At 46.3% G+C, this 24,828-nt stretch overlaps 1 protein-coding gene across 4 annotated transcripts in view; it reads left to right on the top strand.

Moving 5' to 3' along the window:
* The window catches only part of ACVR1 (activin A receptor type 1), a 52,590-nt gene extending 28,325 nt beyond the window's left edge, over window positions 1–24,265 (top strand). For 3 of the 4 annotated variants that reach the window (XM_065637605.1, XM_065637607.1, XM_065637604.1), the window contains 9 exons: window positions 711–784; window positions 6,983–7,249; window positions 7,681–7,898; window positions 10,517–10,616; window positions 12,244–12,390; window positions 14,807–15,082; window positions 18,493–18,690; window positions 23,166–23,296; window positions 23,764–24,265. In XM_065637605.1, coding sequence (XP_065493677.1) covers window positions 711–784; window positions 6,983–7,249; window positions 7,681–7,898; window positions 10,517–10,616; window positions 12,244–12,390; window positions 14,807–15,082; window positions 18,493–18,690; window positions 23,166–23,296; window positions 23,764–23,898 — 1,546 coding nt within the window. In that variant the 3' untranslated portion in view covers window positions 23,899–24,265. The remainder of the gene's footprint in view (window positions 1–710; window positions 785–6,982; window positions 7,250–7,680; window positions 7,899–10,516; window positions 10,617–12,243; window positions 12,391–14,806; window positions 15,083–18,492; window positions 18,691–23,165; window positions 23,297–23,763) is intronic. The other variant, XM_065637606.1, reaches the window with a different exon arrangement.
* Window positions 24,266–24,828: the final 563 nt, after the last annotated feature.

Raw genomic sequence — 24,828 nt, 5'->3', positions numbered from 1 at the left:
TTTATTGACTGTTTTAGAGGGAGTGTGTGTCTCTGCTGATATGCTGCAAGCAGCCTGAGTTTTCGCATCAGATGTAGTTACTGCATCAGATGTAGTTACCCGTCTTCAAGGGCAGGGAAATGAAGCTGGGCCATTGAAAGGAAAACCCTTGGAAAAGCAACTTAAACTGCAGAATTACTCTTCTAAGAGTGGTGTCTCCCTTAGATACATCTTACTTTTTTTCTTACCATCTAGCAATGGTTTCTGCTGGTTAAATATAGTATTTAGGTATTGTGGCTGAGATCTTTTCCATTTCCCCTCAAAGTCCAAATAATACACAGTTTTGCAAACCTTTGTTTCCGTTCACAATTTAACTTTCTAGTAGCTGGTTGAAAGAACGTATATTGTATTTTACATGCCCGCTCGGTACTGAAAGGGTTCGTGTTTTCCTGCTAGCATGCTCCTATACATGCACTGTAGTTGCACGTGATGTTTCTGTGACTATGAAAAAAAAAAGAGATTTAAGAAATTGCAGTAAATTAGGAATGTTATAAATGAAGGACATGGCTTGGGAAACAAGCCACAGTAAAAAGCAGACCAATCAACCTTGGTGGTTCTGCTTGTTGTAAAGGAACTGATGAAAGAGGTTGCTGACCGCGGGTGTTGGGTGGTTCCAGTTAAAGACGACGGTGCAAGGGTCCCTGGCTCTTACGTGTCTCCTCTCCCTGCAGCTCTGCCGTGGTGCATGGAGCGATGGTTCTCCCGGTGCTGCTGCTGCTGGCGCTGCTGTCCCCAAGCTGGCAAGGTGAGTGTGCGCGGTGCTGCCGGAGGAGCCGGACCCAGCGCCGCACCGGCACCGACGGCTCCTGCTGTCCGTTGCAATGTGCGCAAAGAAGATTCGTAGCCCATCTATGTATAAAATTCATAGCACGTGTGATTGGCGTGGGTCTTGCAGGGCCTGGGGAGGAAAGTGGGAAACCTTATTTGAAGGGCAAATCATTGAGCCGTGTCATGGGTTGGTCTTTCTCGCCCATGGGCTGAGGTGCAGTTGTGTTGCATTCTTAAAAGCCAAGTTTTTTCCCAGGGAAGGCTCTTCAGAGTATGTAGTATGGTGGTTGATATTTTTCCATGATTGCTCCAGTAAGACCTTTGAATATGGAAAGTGACTTTTTCATAAATCCTTTATGCAGCTGTGTGCACATAAAGGTTTTATGACATGCAGTGTGTTTAAGATTTGCCTCAGAACAGGAGAAGGGGATTTTCACTGCCATGGAGAGGCAGGAGTGGTTCATCTGAAGGCCTTCTGGATGTTTTGGGAGAAGACCTGAAAGATTCGTACTTGCTACTTAGCAACCAGCCTTTTAAAAATGATGAATAAAGGTTTTCTGTGAGTAACTTGTTTTTTTCAGTTTTAAATTTTAAGTGACTTGAGAGGTATATCTAGTGTTCATTATGGCTTATCTGCTCTTTTTTGCATTTAACCTGTGAAATCTCTTTCTGAATACTCTGCTGAAATGCATTTATTTTCAAATGTTGATGCAAATGATAAAAGGCAGAGTATATTAAGTGGAATGTTAGAATGGATGGTGGAAAGTGAATATTAAAAACATATGGAGGTCTAGTTCTTGACTTTAGTCATGTCTGTGAATAGGAAATTGAGGCAAAAAAGGGAGAAACATTGGATGAGTGTTTGTGGAAATACATTAAGCTGCTAATGTTATTGATACAATATTATCTTGAAATAAGGCTTGGTAGCAGTTATCACACTGTACCTTCTTATCACTCTTGAAGTGCAGCTATCTGCTTCTCTAAAACTTTTTTTTTCAGCTTTCAGAGCTTCTTATATTAAAAATCTTGTAGTTAAAGCACCTGCCTTTCACATCCTTAACTGAAGAGCAGTAGGTGGAGCAGAGGAACACGTGGGCGAGGTGCGTGTCGAGGTGTGAAGCTGTGGTTGGTTCCTCTCGCGCGATGTGCAGAACCTGCGGAGTGTCCCCTGTAGAGCAGCGGTGCCTGCCCTTCCAGAGCCACCCTGCACACCTTGGGTGTTTCACCTGACCTTTTAAAGAACTCTCTGCTTGGGCCTGGCTTTTGGGATTTTTGATGAGTGAAAAATGTCTGGGCATATCTTTGGGTAGCGTTCAGGGGTAGACTGACCATTTTTGCGTTGCCAGTAGGCTTCAGATGATGAGATTAAATATTACTCAAAAAAAAGAAAAAAAAGGAGAGAGAAAGCAACCCCACAACCCAACCCGAAAAAATCAAGCACTGTGTAGAAATCTAAGTGCAGAAATATGTCTCTTCCCTACCTCAGTGTCCAGGAAATCCTTTTATTCTAGAGGTTTATTGCAGCACTGACTTCTGTGTCCCTTCTTTATTAGCCGTGTAAAGTGGGGAAGGAGGCTTTTCTTCGTTTCCCAAGAAGCTAAAGCCTGGCTAAATCAGAGCACTTGCTAGGTAATGTCAAGGCTCTGCTAAGGGCGGGAGGTTTAGTCCTTTTTAGTGCCTGTGTGTGGTGTCCGGAGCTGCCGGCACAGGGTGCCGTGAGTGCTGCCCATGCCCTCCGGTGCCGGCAGCCGCGGGGCCGGGCTCTGCTCGCTCCTCCGCAAAGAGGAATCCATCAGGTGGCACCGTTCCTCTTCAACTTGCAAAGTTACAAAGCCATGTCTCGGTGAGCAAAGGACTAGTTCGTTTACCTCTGTCCACTGGCCAGTTGGCTCTTGTTCCAGCCACAACCTGAGAGGCCCCGTGGTGCCGGGGGGTTATCGCTCTGAGCACGCCCTTGCGTGCGTGTGCTAGGTGTGTATTTATCTGTGTAGTAAGATGTGCTAGTCTTTATCTGCAAGGTGGAGTGGAGTCCTGCGAGGAGCAGGGAGTTGGACCTGATGACCCGTGTGGGTCCCCTCCAGCTCCAGGTGTTGTGTGACTCTGGAGGGTGCGCGGTGGCGATGTGTTGCTGAGACGGGATGCTGGATATTGTTAACGCCCTTCTTTAAAAGGTACGTGTAGTAGAATTAGATACACTGTGTTTAGAAAGAAAATTGAGACCCTTATGGTGTATGATTTTACTTTATGCTTTTAAAAATTACTTCAGTATTTGCTGAAGAGATCACCTCAAAATTAAGATGTGCTACCAGAAACAAGTAGTGTATTTGTCCTCGGAGAGTTGCTGTTTGGTATTTTCCCAAACAGTTAGCAATGTTTATAGTCTGGGAATTGTTTATAAAATATGAAATGAAACTGTCTAGATTGGTAAGGGATTGTGTGAAATAAACTCCCCATAGCAGCGAATAACCTGTCTTTGTCTCCTTAGCCCTGTTCCTGGTCCGGTGTCGGGCGCGCTCACCGTGCAGGGTGACGTGTCCCCTGTCACCAGAGGGCTGACACTGCACCTTCCCCTGCGCTCGAACGCGGGGCGGCTGCGTCCCTGTCCTGTTGGAATACCCAGACATTTACAGTCAGCACTCCTAGTTGTTACTTTCACAAAGTGAATAAGCAAACAAAATAAAGGAGCTTCACTTTTGACACTTTTCTAATAATGAGCTAATAAACTAGTTAATGAGAAATTTAATGCAAATCCCTGTATCTTTGTGTGGCAGGTCAGATTTTTTTTTTCATGCATGCACAATATACATGGGCCAGAAGTGCAGCAATGAGACTCTGTATTATGAGACAAAAAGACGTGCAGTGACAGTGTTTGGTAATGGCAGTAATTTCAATCTTGGCTGCTGGCCGGCGTGTTGCCCAGTGCTGCACAGGTAGCTGTCCTGATGGTGTTCCACGCCGGGGAGTCTGGGGAGCTGCTGTGCTGCAGCCGTCACCTCTGGGTGGCAGCGGCTGGTGGCCCTCGCTGCTGACATCTGTCCTGCAGACCTGGCACAGCTGCTCCTGAGAGCCGTGGAGACACATCGCCCAGCCCAGCTCTGCCCTGCTGGGGCTTCGGCGTGCGCCTGCTTTCGCTTCGGGGAAACACGGCTGGAATATGCAGCCCCTGACAGCTGGTGGTGTGCACAGCTGCTCGGGGGGCACAGGCCTGTGTCCACTTGCGCGTGGTCACCCCACGCTCTGCGGTCGCGGCAGTGTCACCCGCGCTCTGCGGTCGCGGCAGTGTCACCTGCGGTCGCGGCAGTGTCACCCGCGCTCTGCTTGGGGCTGCTGACTGTGGCTCTGCTCAGCTGGGCCCGCAGGCAGGAGCGGGAGGACACGGCCAGCACTTCGGCTGGTTCTGCAGCCTTAAAAGCCTCCCTGGTTTTGTAAAGCTCAACCTATTTTTTAAGTGAGCGAGGCATTGTGGGAGCATTAATGAGGGGACATGGTAAAATACCATGGAGTTGGAAAAACAACTAAGTAGTGAAAGGAGCAGTTTGGATATAAGGAATAGTAACAGTCAGGAAGGAGAGTGTCTCAGTTTCCAACCCAGGAGTTCTTCACCAGAAATGTTTTTACAGCGGGTAATTGATCTGTATTGGTCTGTGCACACATCAAGATCTGCAGCAGTTCACATGGATGTGGTCAGTGTTACTCTGTTTTGAGGCTCTGTTACATGGATCCACAGCCTGTGTCATGTCAGACTGTTCACCCAGCCCTCGGACCAGAGCGAGCTTTCCCACAGACAGGCGTGTTTGGGGGTGCAGTGCCTCGCAGTGCCCCAGTGTGTTTGGGGCTGCAGTGCCCCGGTGTGTTTGGGGCTGCAGTGCCCCTGTGTGTTTGGGGGTGCAGTGCCTCGCAGTGTCCCGGTGTGTTTGGGGCTGCAGTGCCCCTGTGTGTTTGGGGGTGCAGTGCCTCGCAGTGCCCCGGTGTGTTTGGGGCTGCAGTGCCCCGGTGTGTTTGGGGGTGCAGTGCCCCGGTGTGTTTGGGGGTGCAGTGCCTCGCAGTGTCCCGGTGTGTTTGGGGGTGCAGTGCCCCTGTGTGTTTGGGGGTGCAGTGCCTCGCAGTGTCCCGGTGTGTTTGGGGGTGCAGTGACCCGGTTTGTTGCTCATGGGCGCTGTCAGGTTTGCTCTGCGGGCTGGTGACCTCCCCTGTGCCGGGCAGTCCCTGCCTGGCCCCTGCTGGGGTTGCAGAGCTGCACCAAGAGCTGCCACAGGAGCAGAGGTGATTTCCTCCTGAACCTCAGGCTTGCTTGAGGTTTGCTCAGGCTTGAAGGGCCCTTGGGTCAAGAGAAGAGGGAAACATTAGGCTTGACCAGGCTGTGAACCAGATGAATTTTCCTTGTGGACTTGGTAGGGCTCCCGGGTGGCGGGTGAGTTGTCCTGCAGCTGTTTCGATGGCATTGCTGTGACCCGCAGACCTGCTGGGCTCTGTCCTCACCGGCCAGCGCTTCTCAGCAATGACAGCAGTGTCTCGCTGGGAGGTGGGGAACCCCTCGCTGCTCCAGGGCTGTCCCCACCAATGGGGCGAATCTGGGCTCTTTGGGCCGGTTGTGACCGTGGCTCGGGACAAGTCCCTTGTGGTCCCTGGCTTCGAGGGCCTTCTGCCGCTCCAGCCTGACCAACCCAGATGAAGGGCCTGTGTGTTACAGTGCCAGTTGTGTCTTAACTGCTGCTGTTGTGGGACGAGAAGAACCGGAGCTTTCGTTATAGGAATGTTTGGCGTATTTTTTTCTTTCTTCCTTTTAAAAAAGTTTCACAAAATTAGCAAAGTTCTGTGATTCTGTGAAGTTATTACTTGGTATGTGTATGACTGGTTTTGTGTATACGGGTACTTGAACTCAATGTGACAGATGCTATCTGATTCCAGGATTCTTTCTCTAATTTACTTTGTTAGTGGTTCAAAAATGGAAAATTATATTTGTGTATTTGCTCATTCTGGGAGGAGGGAAGGAAGACAAAGCAGAAAACAGAGTTACGTTCCCAGTGGGCAGGCTCTAATGATAGGCTTGAAGAAGTCCAACACATGGTATGCTCAGCTGCTATTTTAGGAGCATCCGCTGTATTTGTGGCTGGACATTTTTCTTGTGTGTTAGAACTGAAAAAGACAACGTAGATATGAGTTAAGTTGCCATAAACATGCACGTGTGTGCACGGGAGGTGTGTGACGGAGAGCAGTGACCTGTGCTGTCCTGGGCAGCTCTGCCCCTGTGCTCAGCCAGCTCTGGCTGCCCCTGGCTGGCACCACCACGGCCACCTGGAGTTTCCAGGAGACTGAGGAACTTGCCGTGTTCTCCGTTAGCTCGTGGAGCTGTGTCTTCTCCCACAGAGACTGGCGTGACCCAGCGCCCTGTGTTTCATGGCACGTCCATTCCGAAAGCGGCTCTGTGCCAGCAGAGCGGCTGTTCCCTGCTGGGCATCTCTTTGCTGAGGGTACTTAGAAGTTCAGTTTCCTACTCTCTACATTCTCTTAAAAGTTCTTCCTCTTACTCAGCCAAAGCTGAGTTGGAAAGCGAAAGCTGAGTTCCAATCTGTGCTTGGAAAGAGGTGTTGTACCTGCCGATAGTGCATGCTGCTTCTCCTCAAAGGCTTGTCTGCCTGGCAAAGGCAGTACAGATTAACTTTTCAAACAAGCTTGTTAAACTTGCTAAATCCTGTGTGGCTGTGTCCACTGCAAATTTAAATGGCCTTGATTTGATGTAGTTAAAATCGTTTCTGGAATGCTGGAGAATAACTATTTCCGTATGGAAGTATAAAGTGGTTTAGTAAATCTGTTTTAAATGTACACTGTTAGGATTTTTCCTCTGCCGAGGGTCCCTATGTAGACGACCCTCCCGTGTTGTATGCCCGCAGCAGTGTGTGCAGATGCGATGTAGAATGTCACTGAACTCTCAAAACTTGATGACTTGGAGTGCGCAGGTATGGCTGGTATTTCTTTGATGGTTCAAGCTCATATCTTTGTCTAGCTGAAACGGCTAAATTAGTGTCATTAGCTCCTACTTGATGGTTCTTCAGCACTAGCTACAAGTAATATTTATTCTGTTAAGCAGAAGATTCTGTTATCTGATGATTTCTTTATCTCTCTGAAGATATTAAGCATACAATGGTGTTTTCTCCTTAACTCTCCCCCTTTACAGATGACGAACTGAAGCTCAGTATGGTCCACTACGAGTGTGTGTGTGAAGGCATGTCCTGTGGGAATGGAGACCGTTGCCAAGGCCAGCAGTGTTTTGCTTCCCTGAGCATTAATGATGGTGCTAAGGTTTACCAGAAAGGCTGCTTCCAAGTCTACGAACAAGGGAAAATGACGTGCAAAACCCCTCCGTCCCCAGACCAGGCTGTGGAGTGCTGCCAAGGGTACCTGTGCAACATGAACATCACTGCGCAGCTGCCTTCTTCTAAAGGTGAGAGCTTAACCACTAAGTGGTGAGCGTCGAGAAAGTAAAAAGGTTGGGCTTTCATCTGGTGTGATGGGACGAGCTGGCCTCAGCGCTGGGGAAGCGAGGGTTGAATCAGCACGGGATGGCCCTTTCTGCTGCATTCCCACCCCGGGCCCTCCGGCACAGGCCCACGTCACAGGCTGGATGTCCCGTGGTGCTGGGTGCACGATGGTGCCGCAGGGCAGGGCCAGGGCTGGCTCAGTGCTGCTGAGCGCACCGTCACGGCTGGCGCTGGGTCTGAGGGCACACGGCTGGCTCTGTGTGGCCTCTCTTTCAGACCAGGTGGCTGCCAAGTTAAGTGTTGCTGTCAGTGCTTCTGGTTTTTGCAAATTTGGAATTCACAGGGTTTTTTTTTTCCTCTCTCTTTTTTTTTTTTCTTTTCCCCCATCTTCAAGGCCAAAACTTTCAAGGAGAAGCTGCAGGTTACAGTGTGGAAACACTGATCATCGTCATACTGGCACCTGTGACGGTGCTGATAGTGTTTTCTGCAGTAGCTGTGCTGATCATCCGGAGAATACAGAAGAACCACATGGAGAGGCTGAATTCGAGAGATGCAGAATACGGCACAATCGAGGGGCTCATTGCATCAAACGTTGGAGACAGCACGTTGGCAGTAAGTACCTGCATGTGGTGGAGTCTGGGTGAGCTTTCTGCCCTTCCCAGCGCTCGTACCCTCCAGACACGGCCACGTCCACAGGGGGACCTCTGGCCGCCAGGGGATGCTGCCTAGTGTCAGCACTTCTGTGATGACATCCCTGTGCTAAAGCCATTGTTTAAATGGATTTTAACCAAAAGATAGATTTGCAAGTATAGCTCCTCTGACCTGGAGAACTGCCATAAACTGCCACCAAACTGTGGCTGTTCCTAGAAGTGACGTCTGAACAGCGGAACGGAGTTTGCCTCATTCTTGGGTAGCCTGAAGTGATAGGAAAGGTGCAAAAGTGAACTGCGTATTTGATATATGAAAGGCTGGAAAAGATGAGATGCTAGTGGAAGAAGAAAATACTGATATTTTTAATTGTTAAAAACTCCAAACCTGACTCCCATGTTCTCAGTAGAAGGGCTCTAAGAAATTAGTGACATTTTGTTGACAGAAGTGCAGTAGGAATTTTAAGAAACAAGAACCGCTTACTCAGAATTCGGTTTTTAAAATACATTCTTGTTCATGTGTTCTCTGGAAAATAAAATGACACGGGGCAGTGTTTCCTTTTTGAAGACTTGTTTATCTTACCCTTTCACTTGAGGCCAGAAAATAAGTGTTCCCAGCAGCTTTCCTGTGCGTTATCGAAACTGAGCAAGTAAGGCTTCAGAGGCAGCTCGAGTGTTTGTTTCTGAAATCAGTACAAACAGGAGAAGTTTTCTTCTGCTTGCATTTCTGAGATAAAATCTCCTTAACATGAAGAGGCTGGAAAACATTTTCTATTTTGGTGCTTTCCCACCATAATGTATCTTCACTGCACGGTTGAAAACTGGCTAAAAAAATGGTCCAAAACACAGATATTTTTAATAATATGCTACTAACACCAACTGGGTATTTTCTTTCTGTGTTTTGAACTGTATTTCTGTCTGTAGGAGAGAGAAACTGAAATGGGTATTTCTTTAAATGAGGAATAACCTTTGCTATCTTCCTTAGAAAGTGTTGGTTACCACCAACTAGGCAAGCAGTTTGACTATGGCCAAAAAAGCCACCGGAAAGTGTCCACAGCTCCTGGCCTGTAGGCTGAGCGCTGCTCTGCGGGTGTTTCTGAGAAAGAAGGTGTGTGAGACGTGCAGGTGGTGAGGAGCAGCCGTGCTGCCAACTGCAGCGGCTTTCTGCCACTGCCCTGCTGTGCTGCAGAGATTGAGACAAACTACACCTGCGAATCTTTTTGTAATGATTTTGTCTCTCTTTAATTAGCTCACGGGGCTTGATTCTGTGTTAGTGTTTTAAAACAGCCAGTTTTGGTCTGGTGACCATAAACCAGGCGTGTGTGCAGCTGGTTCTGTCTCCAAGCCTGACTTGCAGCTGTTACCAGCTCTCACCTCTTATCAGTGCAAGACCATTGCCATTCCGTTTGCAAACCTTTTGCACTTCCAGTCATTTAATGTTACTTGGAAGCGGTGATAAAACTTGGGAAGAATAAATCAATCTTCTTTTTAAAAGAAACTGGAGAAGTTGCTAAGTGCAAGGCTGGGTCTGGAGGAGCTGGTTTGTCCTCAGCCCCTCTGAGCAGGATGGCTGTGGTGCCTCCGGTGCATCTGAGTGCTGCTGATGGACAAAAAATTGGTAGTTCTGTGTTTCTAAATGTTCATCTAAACAGTAAGCCTTTTTTAAATTCCAAATGTTTCTTCTCCATTGTGTGTTTTAAATGACTGGCTTTGTTACCCATTAGATTACTTTACATTTAGGATTAGTCTCTATGGTGTAGCAAATGCTTAAAACCCTAGGCTTCCTAACAGGGAATGTAAAGAGCTGTGGCCTCTGCAAATCTTGTTTTAATAGTTGCTGAAGATAAGCTTTTTTATTTTTTTTTTCTCCCTCTGATACAAGCAGGAAGGAAAATGAGCTCTCAGTTTGCATTAAAAAGTTAAATAGCAGCCTCCTGTCATTCTTAGATTATCTTTTTCTTGAGTACTTGTTTAAAAAATCGTTAGGAAAAATGGGATTTCATCAGATCTGGTTAAAGCCCAGTAGTGCAGTTTGCTAAAAATATTAGAAAGTTGATTATGCTTATGTTTTTTTAATCTTATTTTCCTTTGTGCAGAAAGAATTGTGCACTAATGCAGTTGTTAATACTTTAACTAATTCAGAATACCCAGCCAGAACAGTAGCTGGCTATTAGCATTTTAAAAGGCTAATAAGATTTTAACATTCAATTAGAATCTCACTCATCTTTTTTTTTTTTTTTTTTAATAAGCTTACAGTTTAAAGCCTGGCTTCCAGGCACTAAAAATACCAGAAACTGATAAAAAGCTTTTAAGAAGGACTTGTTATGGAAAATTTTCTGGAGTATCAGTGACATATCTAGTGTAGGTGATACAGGTAATACTCGTATCACCTTGTTTATTTTAAAACTAGTTTCAGTTTTAATTAACTGTACCAAACTGGAATAGTTCGGGCATCAGCAGGGCCGTTGAGATCCCAGGGAGCTTGAACTTCCCCTGCCCGGTGAAGTCGTGTACCTTGGTGTATTTGAACGGGGAGCAGCAGTTTCTCATGGGTTGTAAACTTGCGCTTTTCCTTTTGAACAGGACTTGTTGGACCATTCCTGCACGTCGGGCAGCGGCTCAGGACTCCCGTTCCTGGTGCAAAGAACAGTGGCTCGCCAGATCACGCTTGTGGAGTGTGTAGGTCAGTGGAAATCTTGTTCATATCTAGTGCCAAACGCAGAGAGGAAGCTCTTATCTCCCATGCTAATCAACTGGTTTTCCTTTGTTGCTTATATCATATGTGGAACTTTTCAGGCTTTGGTGTATGGAACATATTTGGTTTTGGAAAGTGAAGTGAAAAAATTCCTTTCAGATCTATGCAGAAGAAAAAGGCAAATATCATCTGTGCTTTATGATCAAAAAATTAAAGCTTTGTTCAGTAAGGTGATGTTAGAAAATACAAACTAGGCTTGTTTGAGTACTTTGGAAGCAAAATAAACTATTTTTTTTTTTTAGAAAAGCAAGCTGAGTTTGCAGTCTGACACTGTCAAACTGTGATGCAATCATTTGTTCAATTAGAAAGCTTTAGAATTAGAAAAGAATAATGCAGATTTGAGATATGGAGCTGAAGCATCCAAGTGGCGTTTAAAAGAAGAGTGATTTTGTGCCATTGGATTGGTAACACGAACGTTTTGCAGCTTACTTGCTCCGCACCGTTGCATTGGCACTGTGCAGCAGTGGTGTGCTCTTGCTGCTCTTCCCCCTGAAAGAGAGAATCTCTCTAGTAATTCTTCCCTAAAACTCTTCTGGGTCTTAAGGCTTTTTTGTAGGCCTTCAGTGTTAATCTTAAGTATGGCTTAATTTTTTCTTTGGTATATTTATGTATTACTTGAATAGTGTTAGATTTGAATTTAGTAATTTTAGGAAGCATTTGGGTCAGAGAGACCCTGAGGCAGAGACATTGAGCCAAGATGCCGTTCTGTCTATTGGGAGGAAAAAAAAAAAACAACCACAAAACTGGTTTAAATATGTTTTATGGTGCTTCTTCAGTGACTTGAACTCAGATGAAGTTAACACCTTCCTGCAAGTCACTGGAGGTTTTAACTCATCAGGGTGTTAAACCAAGCCCTAGACTAAAGCAGATGAATCTGTGAATCTGCAGGATCTGGGTGCACATTTTACCAGTGTTCTTTGCTTTTGGCTTATCATGTCTACTGAGTAGCACAAATGTTCACACTCACTTTAAATCCAAGTGTACATCCTCTGAGGCTCTGCAATTTCTCTTTATCAGAAACCGTAGAATATGATGCGCATGGGCGTTTTTGTTTATTTGTGTTTTTAATTGTCATTCTGCATTTTGTGCGCCTGGCTGAGCTGATTGTTTTTGCAAAGGCTGATGATGTCCTAGAGATATAAGGGTTGTATCCCCAGCATTCTGTACCGTTGCAGTGCTCCTGCTTGGTGGATCCCCAGGCTCAGTGTGCAGGGCCCCTGCAGTGCGCTGCCCGCGCTGCTGCAGCTGCAGAAGTGCTGTCATTGCAGGGGGCTGCGTAACCACACCTGTCCGGTGCCAAACTGCGTGTTGTGCCGAGGTGCGAAGAGACGTCCACCCTCTCTGAACTGCAGCTGGAACAAACGGGAGAAATCAGGGGCCAGTGGAGCCCTGTGTGACTGTGAAGTGGTGACAAGTGTACGCAGGGGTGATCAGACGACGTCTGGGGGATATTTGGGCCAGAGCTGCCGAGTTTCCATCCTATGAGCTACTCCTGTCCTCCTGCCCTGTGCAGATTGTTAGCTGACAACTTGTACTGTGTTCTTTCCCCCACCAGGAAAGGGCCGATATGGAGAAGTCTGGAGGGGTCAGTGGCAAGGAGAAAATGTTGCTGTGAAGATCTTCTCTTCTAGGGATGAAAAATCCTGGTTCAGGGAAACCGAACTGTACAATACTGTATTGCTGCGGCATGAAAATATTTTAGGTAAGCAGAGCAACTGTATTCATGTTTCCTCATGTAGCTTGCATAAAGGTGAGTTCACTGAACAGTTCCCTTGCAAACACTGCAGGTTTGCCAGGTATCCTGCAGTCTTTGGGATTAAGCTTTTGTGTTCGCGGTAAATAAGGGAAATTTTAAGGAGGAGACTTGCAGGAGGTACTGAAGTCTGAGTCTCAGCTGGAGAAAGTGTCGAAAAAACCATGAATCGTTGTCTTCCTGTAGAAGTGTTCTAGGGAGAAGCAGTCAGCCAGGTCAGCGAGGTGAACGGCTTGTCGGCGGTGCAGTGTGCAGGGAAGAAGGAGGCGCCACAGACCTGCAGACCAAGAATCGAGCCTTGCAGCTCGTGTTGCAGGGCAGCCTAATGGCAAGGAGCGTTGTGCAGAGTGTCAGGTGGGGAGGTTTGAGTGGGTCTGGGTTTATATAACTTCAGTTTACCTGGGAGAAGTAAAGGGAGAAAAAATGGGGAGGAGATTATAATGAGATGTAAATATTTGAATAGTTTTCCTTGTGCCTGAATAAACTGCAGTGTGAATCCATTATTTTCTTTGTTTAACTGTTCTGCTCAGGCTCCAACTAAGCTCCTTTGGTGTTTAAACTTCAGCTAGATTTGCCCCTTTATGATGTATCCCATTTCCCTGTAAATATGAAAGTATGATGATTTTGAATCTTCTGCGTCCCTTGTACCCTATGTGCTCGGTTCTGAGAGCTTAGAAAATGGCTTTTTTGTGTTGTGAGCCATGGCCGAAGTGTAAGCAGCCCTTTTGATTCCTGGCAGACATGACCTTTCATTCATGTGCCACTTCTACAGTCAAAGCAGGAGAGTGTTTTCCATGTGTCGACATTACCTCGCCCGCAATCTGTCTGTCTTCCATCAGTTTTACTTGGGCTCCTTATTCTTGTTTCCTGTCAGAGAATATTCCTTGGCTCTATAGCTCACCCTGCTAGACGTTTGTCTAATGTTTCCTGAAGCAGTTCCTTTGTTACTACAAAAAGAATTTGGTGGCCTTCTGAAATGCGAATTATTGAACTTTCCTTCCCAAGAGAGCAAGTAACTTGGCTGAAATTATATTACACGTTTCCCATGTTCCTCTGTCTGTGTTTAGTCTTTCTTGATAACTGTCAAATTTGTTGGCTATTTTATAGAATTTTTTTAGATGCAGTATTAAACAATATCAGAGATTACAAAAGTATCCCATTGTGCAGAAATCTGAGTTCAAGAGAGGAAGCAGTGGATGTTCTTCCTGACAAATGTCATATGTGGGCTTTTAATAAACGTGATTTGTTCCTCTAACTGGGGAATAAAACTTTTGTTGCTTCCTAGCTAAAGCTGTTGAGGTCAACAGTGTGCTGAGGCACAGTAAACTCAGAGGTGACAGAAGGGAACTGCTCCTGTAGTTTGGGTTCACAGAGACACCACATTTTTTAAAGCAGTTCTTGAGTTCCAGAGAGAAGTTTTGCTCGGTTCCTTTGTAGAAAATCACAGTGAAATACAGCTGTGATGCGTGAAGGGGCTGTGCCTTCCGTCACCGTGGAAGTCAGCAGCACGCCAGCTGAACTGTCTGGTATTTAAAGCAGAGAATTCCTCATCCTGGCGGCCCGGGAGATGTGGTGCTGGGAGCCTGCAGCGGTGCAGAGCTCATCAACCACCCTCCTCAGCCCTTGGGCAGCCGGAGATCAGTCGTTGCTGTGCTGAGATGTGCTTGTGCTTTTTTCAGTCCGTACGTGGTCAGAAGGGTGTGATGGTCCCCGGGGGGACAACAAGCTTGTGACATGCCAGGGTCGATTGTTGAAGCGCTCCAAACAGACTTACCTTGGATGTCAAGGTGAAGCTGGCACAGCACACAGTGTCCATTTATCGGGGTGTGACATGAATGTGAAACGTGTTTAACCCTTTTCTCAGCAGCCTGCACTGGCTGCTCATTGTTCTTAAAAGTGGATGTGATTCCGTAGGACTTGTCTGTTCAAGGTATCGCTTCTCTCCAGTGGAATCCTCTGGAGTGGACAGCAGCAGATGTGCTGTGACCTGCTGGTCTTCGGTTGGCTGGAAACTTCCCCACCCCAAGGGTCTTCAAAAAGAAATAAAACAAAGCAAAACAACTTTTTTTTTTTTTTTTTTTTTTTTAAGGATGTGGTCCTAACAAGTACTTGTGCTTGGTGTGGCTGACAAAATACATAAATACATTCTTGTGAACAGACGAGTTCTAGAATATGTCAGCTCTTTTTTCAACATGGTAATACCTGTAGTTGGTTTTCAGTGCAGTACAATTGTGGAAAAGTTTTAATTAAACAGTTTTAAATTGTAAGCAGCGCCTAAGTAGTATTGATTCTTTTCTTGGGCGAGTCTTGAAGGAGCTCTGTCATTTCATTTTGTTGTTCCTCCTTTTCTCTTCCCCTCTCTCAGGTTTCATCGCGTCCGATATGACTTCCAGGAACTCCAGCACGCAGCTGTGGTTGATCACCCACTACCACGAGATGGGCTCTCTGTACGACTATCTGCAGCTCACCACACTGGACACGGTCAGCTGCCTGCGCATCGTCCTCTCCATAGCCAGCGGCCTCGCACATTTGCACATTGAGATCTTTGGCACCCAGGGGAAGCCTGCCATTTCTCATCGGGACTTGAAGAGCAAAAACATCCTCGTGAAGAAAAACGGGCAGTGCTGCATAGCGGATCTGGGTGAGTTCATCTCAGTGCTGATAGACCCAGCACATTCCTGTGGAAATCAAATCCACTGGATAACTGCAACTGTAGAGAAAAGTCTTAAGTAACTTAAAATAGCCCTACTCTGGTGTGGTGCAGCGGGCTGGTTTACAACAGCCACTAGGTGGCACTTAGACCTCGGGAATGTCACTGCGACCAGGAGCAGCCCTGACACCGACACTGCGGGCACCTCTTGGGTGTTTGGCGTTAAATCCTGTTCGTGGATCCCAGCAGACAGCTGCTGTTGGGCTTCAGCCCATCTCTGAACTAATCAACGTCTTCCACATACAGAACTGTGTGCTCGCTGTCCCAGGCTCTGTCTGTCTGTCCAGCTCGAGCCCACTGCTGTGTGCCCAGAGCTGGGTTCTCTGTGACCCATGGGTTTTAGACTTTGAGCTGGCAGGATGCTGAGAAACAGCTGCAGCATCATGGCTCATTCACACCTCCGGGCTATGTCTGACACTGTTTTTTTTTTCTTTGAAGACAAGGGAGGAGATAGCGGGCAGAACAATTGTATTGGGGGGTCATTAGCTAGATTAAAAGTGTATTGGGAGATGGGATTTTTTCCATAATGATTCCACTGCATAGTTCCTATCCGTTTTGCCTGAGGGACCGGAGATACAGGGCAAACATGAAAGCCACACACCCAGGCCTCTCTAAATTTGCAGAGGGAATAGTAAGTAAAAGGTGGTACAGTAAGTTGAAAATACAAAACTTCAGAGATTGGCTCACACTGAGGAGGAGGCAGCACATGCTGACATTGATTGACATCACACTAATAAAGTGAAATCTACTACATTATTTATCGAGAGACTTCAGATATGGGAGAGATTTTCTAAGAGTACAGCAATAAACATTTCCCAGTTAGTTCTTATGGTGATAAATTAGCTATTTTTTAAACACGAAATCTTCGGGTGTGTATCTGACATGTTTTCCATTCGTTCCTTATCTGTAAAGGAGAGTTACCAAAGAGTTTGTTCCTTCTGCCAGATACATTCATGTCCTTTTTTTCTGTAGAGCTTTGTCTTTCTTTTCCTCCTCTGGTCTCCTCCTATATTTAAACACATGCACCGCACAAGAAAGATGGCACTTAAGAGACTGGTGTGAGCAGATGGAAAGGTGCGCTACAGCTGCTCAGAGCTAAGCTGGACTGGGCTTCTGTCGATCACACTGGGTTCTGGGCTTGCGATGTACCCGTTAAGATTAGGTGCCAGCTCTAAAACCAGCGGAATAACCTGGCTTTGTGTGTCTGGTGCCCACCTGTCCTGCCAGCAGCCGGGGCTGTGTTTGCCGCCACGCGTCCCGTCCCTCGAGCTTTGCGAACTGGCCGCTCGTCCTCCCGCAGGCGCTGGGAACTCCTGCCTGGAGCAGCAACCCGCGCACTGGGGCTGCGCTTCCCAAACCGCTGCTGCAAGGGCCTTCTAGCTGAGCAGAAACGGCGTGATAAAGCCCAAAGATGTCAGTCTCACTTCAGTCTGTCAGCACTGAGGAAGAGTTCTGCCCTTCTAACACAATTCACACACATGGTAATAGGTCTCAGTTGAGTAGCTTCATAGAACAGCAGAATAATGCTTATCGGCAAAGAAGAAAAAGCTCAACCCTCCACTTACTCCTTCCTTCCCTGTCCATACAGAGTAGTGAATGTCTGTTTGAAACAAGCACTGCTATTTGTAAGGAAGGTGCAAAGAATGCTGAAAACCCATTTTTGCTCAATTTTTGTTTCTGGCCAGCTACACCAGTATACTAGAGAGGATTTTTTGGTGTCTTGAAAACTGATGTGTTTCATCAATTTGTATTCCTGTCAAGATTTTTCTTTTTTAAAAAACCATTTTTTTTAAGAATTGGTATGTTCCTGTAAGAGTTTCTCTGGCGGGCACTTACACACCCTGAAGGTCAATGTGCACCCAGGTCTCCTGGCGAGAAGAGCCCAAAGCAGCGCAAAATCTGCACAGATGCCCCCGTGGCAAGAGCCCGGTTACAACACTGCTGGCCCCTGACCTTATTGCAACACTTCTCAGTTTGTAGCGTGCGGGATGGTGACTTGCATCCCTCAGCCTTCAACCTTTGGCCTGTCAATTTATTGAGTCTGGTTTGCCCAAGTTGGATAGAGTATTACCATTTTTATCAGAGCATTCTCCAAAGTCTTGAAGTCTTCAGAGTTTGCCAGGAAATGGGGCAAGTGTCATGGAGGCACCCCAAAATAAGTCAGGGTTTTTTTAATGTTATAATCCATATATATTGTATAATATAAATGAATATAAATATAAAAAATACATAAATGTTAAGTGTTTTTATAAATATGCGTCCTCCATGTGTGTATACATGGATATGACAAAAATATTTTTATCGGGAGAGCAGGCTTTCCAAACAATCTTCTTAGCAATCGCGGGGTTAGTAGACGGTATCTTTCTGGAGGTGCCAGAAGCATTTTCTTAGCATCTTGAAATTACTTGGAAGTGCATTTGAATTGTAGGAAAGTGTTTTCCAAATTTTTGTTACAGTGAAGTACAGGCTGCTTTTTGGAAAGAAAAAGAATTAATGATCTGCTGATAGGTTATTTTTTTTGTGGGACCGAGTTAAAAACCTTTTAAAGTTTAATCTAAAGAACTCATGCTAAATGTAAATAGTATATGTTGTTCTTACAAGAGTTGTTGAGGAAATTAGGGAGAGTTTGTGTCATCTTTTCGATTGCTTAGTTGTGTCATGCACTTGTTGCTGTTCAATTTGCAGTGCTCTCTGTTTACCGTGGCAAAATGAGTACTCTGTGTTTCCAAATTTACAGTAATTTAGCCCCTCACATAATGTTCTTTGCTTAAATGTTTAGTAATTAGTAGAAACCAGGTAGAGTGGTTTTGACTGACTCATTTTAGATCAGCTTGAGGATGTTTATTTTTCAAGCTACTGCAAATATGGTGTTTTTTATATTCCAGCTTTATTTTTTTAACTTGTGTATATCCGTCATGCAGTGTTTTTCTTCTCTCTTCCCCACGGTTCGGATATATCCACCTACCCAAAAGCTCTATAAATAAATTTGAATGCTGTGTAAAATTGTTTTCTTCTAAGTAACAGATGCTTGGCCTTCCGTGTATACGTGCCCAGAGCGCTGGTGACATCCAGTGGCCGCAAAACACTTAATGACAACGTTTTGCAACAGTGCAATAACATACTTAATGGTAATCCCTGAGGAGATAATTGGTCTCGGTCTAGGCCACAGGGGCTGTTTTTGACGGCTCGTTTGGAGCTGACCTGGTTGGTCTTTGGACAGTTGCACTCTCAGCTCCTTCTTTTTAAGCAACTGTCTGAGTGTCGCTGCTCACATGTAATTTTAAACATATGCTGCTGTAGTTGTAAAGGGGCCTTACGAGCGCTGTTTTTGTGTCCCGCAGGCCTGGCAGTAATGCACTCCCAAAGCACCAACCAGCTGGACGTGGGGAACAACCCCCGCGTGGGCACCAAGCGCTACATGGCCCCGGAGGTGCTGGACGAGAGCATCCAGGCTGACTGCTTCGACTCCTACAAGAGGGTCGACATCTGGGCCTTTGGGCTGGTCCTCTGGGAGGTAGCCAGGCGCATGGTTAGCAACGGTAAGTGTTGGGGACTCCTCTACTTGTTTGTAGAAGGGGTTCAGCGAATGGTAATTCACGGCAAAGCATCTGCCACCAAAACGCACAGCGTGCCCAGTGAAGTACCAGGCCTCTGAAGTATTTTGTTTCCTGACACTGCTGCCCGTGTTGAAGTTGTTGGTATGTTGGGTGCCGTGGCTGAATATTGTTGTCATTTCTGTTCAGGTACAGAAGAGACAGGGTTCCCTGCTACATCCTAAATCCTGATGAGAAATAATTCATACCAAATAGTCAGATAATAAAGTCTCTAAACTTTTTCTGTCAGAGGAGTTACCTGGAGATGTGTGCAGCATCGGGAACAGGTATTGTTCTGATACAAGAACATATGTCAGCTGAATCACAGAGCATGATGATGTCAGGTGAAGGTCTATGTGGTTAATTAGAGAAAGGAGGAAAGTCTTGTGAGCACACGGTGGTGTGGTTTGGTTTTTTTTTTATGATGTACTCTGTTTATTGGCAAATGAATGTGGGCAATTACGAAGACTTGCTCATTGCATTTCCCCATATTTGGATGCCTCTGGGTTGCATTCGGTGTGAATGCCTTGAGAATGTGAAAACACTGAAAAGCACAGTTTTATATTCTGCACTTTGTGTCTCAGCAATCTCGGAGCACAGTAGCTTACCCATTGCCATAGTGCGATGGGCTTGCTGGGGGCTGATGAATTCCCTGTGCCAGAGGTGATGCTGCAAGCGGAAGGGAGGAGGAGGAGGCAGTCGGCCTTCCTCGAATCCTGGGAGCAGTTCTGGGCCCCTCACACCAAGAAAGGCCTCGAGGTGCTGGAGCGAGTTGAGAGAAGGGAACGGAGCTGGTGAGGGGCTGGAGCACAAGTGTGACGGGAGCGGCTGAGGGAGCTGGGGGTTCAGCTGGAGAACAGGAGCTGAGGGGAGACCTTCTGATCTCTGAACTGCGTCGGGCTCTGCTCCCCAGGAACAAGCGCCAGCACCAGAGGAAATGGCCTCAAGTTGCGCCAGGGGAGGTTGAGGCTGGATCTGGGGAACAATTTCTTCCCCCAAGGGCTGTGGGGCATTGGAACAGGCTGCCCAGGGCAGTGCTGGAGTCACCATCCCTGGAGGGGTTGGACAGACGGACATAAGGTTCTCAGGGACATGGGGTAGTGCCAGGGGGGGGTTATGGTTGGACTCAATGATCTTATGGGTCTTTTCCAACCAAAATGGTTCTATGATTCTATGCTGTACATAGCATATATAAAAATACACACAGTCTTACCTAGGTACCTCTTGCAATAAAAACTTCATTAAATGGTATGTATTATTTAAATATTCCCATGCTGAAGTTTAGATATACATGTATTAATGCAGTAACTGCAGTTCACAGACAACTTACCTGAGCTACATTTAAACTCGGGAGCTCAGATAGTGCCAGCAGCTGCAGCAAGTGCCGTGAAACTCAGTGTGGGCTGCAGAGCTGCCAGGTGATGGGAGGACGCTGCAGTGGTTTGACTGGGGCTGAGCTCAGCGCCACCGGGGAAGCACGGTGAACAGTAACGCAGGTATGTCATGAGATGGGCCATAACATCTTAAGCTTAAGAAAACAGTGATGCTTATTCCACAGTGCTTATTTCCAGTCGCTCTGTATTTCTGGCTGTTGCCATAAGTAATTACGTTTCCTTGCGCTGGTTTGAAATGGAATAAGCGTTTTTCTCTCACCGCCGGGTGCTTAGCTGTGTGGACATCATTGCTCCATCAGGTGGTCGCTGGGGTCACCCTGTGTGATTTGCAGCAAGACTTTGGCACTGGGAGTGAGCTGCTGAGGTCGGGGTAGGACACTGGTGTGAGCTGCATGCATTGTCAGCTGTGTGTGCTGGCACATTTGCTGCTGTCCCCTGCCGAGGGACACTTGTCACCTCTTACTGGGCGGAAATACAGAGTCTGTTCCAGGGAGCTAGCCTGCTTTAGTACTTCAGTTCATGGAGACTCTGAAGCTGTATTCTGACCAATAATAAGTCTGATAGTTTTTAAAATTTGATTTTTTTTTTTTAATTATTATTTTAATGTTTACTTTACATTTTAAATTTTTTTTTTTAAACTTATCTAATGATTCTCAAGGTGACACAGCAATTCTCAGTACTCTCCTGTTGTGGCTTAGTGTAAGGAGGAATATGTGCTTGGAAATGCCTTCTCCATAACCAAGAGTGCTTGTGTATGGTCTCTGTGCTGTAGCAGGAGCCACTCAGCATTTCTCTCTGTACTTGAAAATGCAGGTTAAGCCCCCAAATCAGAGTTCTACTCTCTTTAAACAGACCAATGCTAGTTCCTGGTAGAGTGTTGGTTCAGTGCTTCGGGGCGCGCTCCCTTCCCAGCGCACGGCGCCTCGTGTTGTGGCTCACCTGGCGCCTGGCACTCACGGTTCTGTTCCTTGTGAATCTTCACAGTCGTTCCCAGCGTTGGGATGTTGTTCAATATTAACAGCAAGACCGGAGCTGAAGGCTGGTTGCTGCCCTGAGCCACCGCGGTGTGTGGTCACTGTTACCTCTGCCAGGCTGTGCCGGTCACTGTGCGGATCCCGCTTTGCTCTGGCAGCCAGGTTCCCGCACGCGCAGGACAAGCTGACGTTGAGTAACGAGGAGTAAAGGTGAAGAAAACGCTGCTGCGTGTGTGCGCTTTAGTGGATTCGAGCGGCAGAAAGCCAGCAGCCCCCCGGGAAAAGCTACAATATACTGTAAACTCCAGAGGGCAGCGAGCTCCAGGCGTGCTGAGGGCCGTGGCCGGGGCAGCGTGCCGGGGGTGGCAGCACACGGGCTGGCGGGCGCCGGGACGGCTGCCTGGGCACCCGGGCTCTGCTGGAGTAAAGGCCAGACCCAGAGCACTTTGCACTTATTGCCGTGCCTCTCAGCTGGAATAGCCTCTTATACACCCGATGCTTTGGAAAGACCATATGAAAATAGTAAATCAGAGACAAACTCTTTTTGTGATAAAGTTCATCTGTAATACCCTAAGGACCCTGGAACCGTTTTCAGAGCCATGTGCTGTAGCGCTGAAGCTCTGCGCTGGAGTGTAAAGCCTCTGCTTTATCTGACAGGGGAGTGTAGACAATGGGGAGGTTTTTTGTTTTCTTGAGTTCTCACAGTAAGCTTTATTCTGTGTTCTGGGAGGAAGCAGGAGGAGTGGGCCCCGCAGGTGCTGGTTGGTGTATGCAATGCTGAATCGCTCGAAGGAGGAGGGCGGGTGGCGTGTCCTTGCGCAGCACGGAACGCAGTCTGTCCTGTGCGTCCGTCCCGCAGTGCCGTCGGCAAACCCTGCCGTCTGCCAGCTGGGTGGCCAGAGCTCCACGCTGTCCTGCTGTTTCCTAAGGAGCTGTCGTTTCCTGAAGACCGTTTCCCTTTTGCGGTAGTCGTCACAGAGAGGGATTTACAGATTTTTACAGAAGATCTGTGGGATTTTGATCTTCCTCCCCAATAGAACAAGAAAACGAAATCCCAGCCACTGTAGCAAAGCTTGAGAATCTCTTCTCTGTTTCAATATATCCAAAGCAACAGAAATTCTCCTGGATTTTGTGTATGTCTGGCTGTGGCACAGTTGTCAGGCTGCTAAAAAGCGGTTTTGAGATTGTTCTGCCCGTGTTTCTACTGGACATAAAGGCCTCATTGGCTCGGTGTTTTTGCAAGCTGCTGACCCAAGTGCCTGTCTTTGAACACCAGTTTTTAAACTGGCTTCCTAAGAAAGCTGGATCACTTGTGAGCTCAGTGCCCTGGCGAACCAGCAGTGCTGCACATGTGCCTTAGGGAGCAGCAAAAGGCTTTGGAGCCTGCTGGGTTTGTGTGAGCTGGGTGACAGTTGTGAGAGCACACGCATCAACTCATATTTTCAACACAGAATCCTGGCTGATGCGTTCAGACACTGGAGCCGCAACTCTCAGGTGTTTGGCTTTGTGGTGGCATGTGGTGCCAATTACCCTGGGTGTTTTACTGTCTTAATAATCAGAAATAAAATTACTCGAAGCACTAGCGTGAGGATGTGTCGATGCTGACATGCTTACTGGACTCTTCCAGGAATCATAAAACCACGCAAAGTGTGTGGTAAACATATTGAAAAGCACAACGCAGACCTCAATTTTTTTGCATTTGCTAGTAGAAATCCCTGTTTTGTGTAGTCAGTAAACCTCCCTGCTTTCTAAAAGAAGGCTTTTTGGCAAGTGAATTTATTTCTTGTCATTTTAGCTCGAGCATCTGCAAAATGGATATAGTTCTTACTTTATAGAATTGTAATATGAGCCGATTAATTAGCATTTTGGGTAGAAAAAGGTGTTCCTATGATAGTAAGTGCTCTTCTGTTGTTCAATGGCTGCTTGACACTGTGGTGTTAACTTTTGAAAGATTTTTGAGCTGCTTAGCTCAGTCATCTGTTGTCTTTGTGTGCAGAAATGCTCTTTCACTGACACAGCCATTGAATACCGCCTCTCATTTGTGTCTCACTAGGTATTGTGGAGGACTATAAACCACCGTTCTATGACTTGGTTCCCAACGATCCCAGTTTTGAAGACATGAGGAAGGTGGTCTGTGTGGATCAGCAGAGGCCAAACATTCCCAACAGATGGTTCTCCGACCCCGTAAGTGGCTGCGCCGGCGACTGGTTTGCAGGCGATGCCTGCTGACCTTTCTGCTTTTGAACGTTCTTCCCAGTTATCACTGGAAATTGAAACGATCTCGGTGCTGCCTGTAAGGGCATTACCTGTGCAGGTTTCAGAAGCACATTGGTGTATCTGTGAGCAGGGAGAAAACACAATGAGCAGATTTGTGACTGCCAAGTCTGAGTTCTTCACAGATCAGCCTTTCAGCAGCACCATTGAACAGTGACTGTTTTAAAGCTGCTCTTGCTTTAACCAGGTTATCAAATTTGGGGTTTTTTTTAACACGTATATTTGATAGATAACAGTAAACTCTCTGTAGACTCTGAAAATTGAGTATTAATATAGCAATAAAACCTTGTTGTCTTAGTGCTTAACCCAATCTAGTGCTTCCTTGGCTTGTGATTTGTGGACTTACGTGTGTGTTTTGGTTTTTATTCTTTTCCCAGACATTAACATCTCTTGCCAAGTTGATGAAAGAATGCTGGTATCAAAACCCATCAGCGAGACTAACAGCCCTGCGAATCAAAAAGACTTTGACCAAAATTGACAATTCCTTAGATAAACTGAAAGCGGACTGTTGACCCCCTGGTGCTCTCCTGCGGGAAGGCGCTGGGCCGGCCGCGGTCTGGCCGGCCGCTCACACGCCTGCTCCCGGCGCGGCCCCGGCACACGTTGTCACCGCCTGGTCACCACCTTGTCACCGAGCCGTCGCTCTGGGGACAGCGGCACCGCATGGACTCTGCTCGGTGACCACAGCGGGCATTTCACAGACGGTCAAGCTCTAAGGACTCACGTGGATGGACTGTTGCGAAGGTAGTGGCCTGAAGGAAGACAGAGAAATCCTAAGACAAGATCAGGGCATTAAATAATGGCTTTGAATGGCTTTTTTCTTTTTTCGTTCTTTTTTTTTTTTTCTTTTTTTTTCTTTTTTTTTTTTTTTTTTTAAATTCTCCTAATCACTCCCAGGGTGAACACATGGAAGTGGTAAATTTTAATCAGCAATATTGCCTGTGCTTCTCTTCTTTATTGCACTAGGAATTCTTTGCATTCCTTACTTGCACTGTCACTGTTAATTTTAATGACATGACTTGCCAAAAATAAGATTGGCTGTACACTACATTGATCTATGCCTGATTAATAGGAAATGAATTTGGTAAACTGAAAATGTAACTGTCAGATTTTAGCTGCATTTTACATGTGTACTGATGTTTACAATAATGCTGAACATTAGGAATTTCTCGTTTATACAAAACTTGCAAATTATTTATTACTAGTGCACTTGCCAGTTTTTTAAACTGTAAAATAAGTGCATAAAGTTAAAGCTTATTTTTATGTGGCCTCTTTCATGATTTCTTACACAGATGTTTTTGTAACACAGTATAACCTGAAACATAAATTGTTTTCTGTATTATCATATTACAACTCGATAGTCACATTTTAAGTGCTTCACATTTGTAGGTGTGTGGTCTGTAACATATTTTCAGTTCAAATACGGAACATATATATAGCCA

Source organism: Caloenas nicobarica, chromosome 6, assembly GCF_036013445.1.
Source record: "Caloenas nicobarica isolate bCalNic1 chromosome 6, bCalNic1.hap1, whole genome shotgun sequence".
Taxonomy (NCBI): domain Eukaryota; kingdom Metazoa; phylum Chordata; class Aves; order Columbiformes; family Columbidae; genus Caloenas; species Caloenas nicobarica.
Note: the sequence above shows the minus strand (reverse complement) of the source record. Positions and strands in the feature narration are given on the sequence as shown.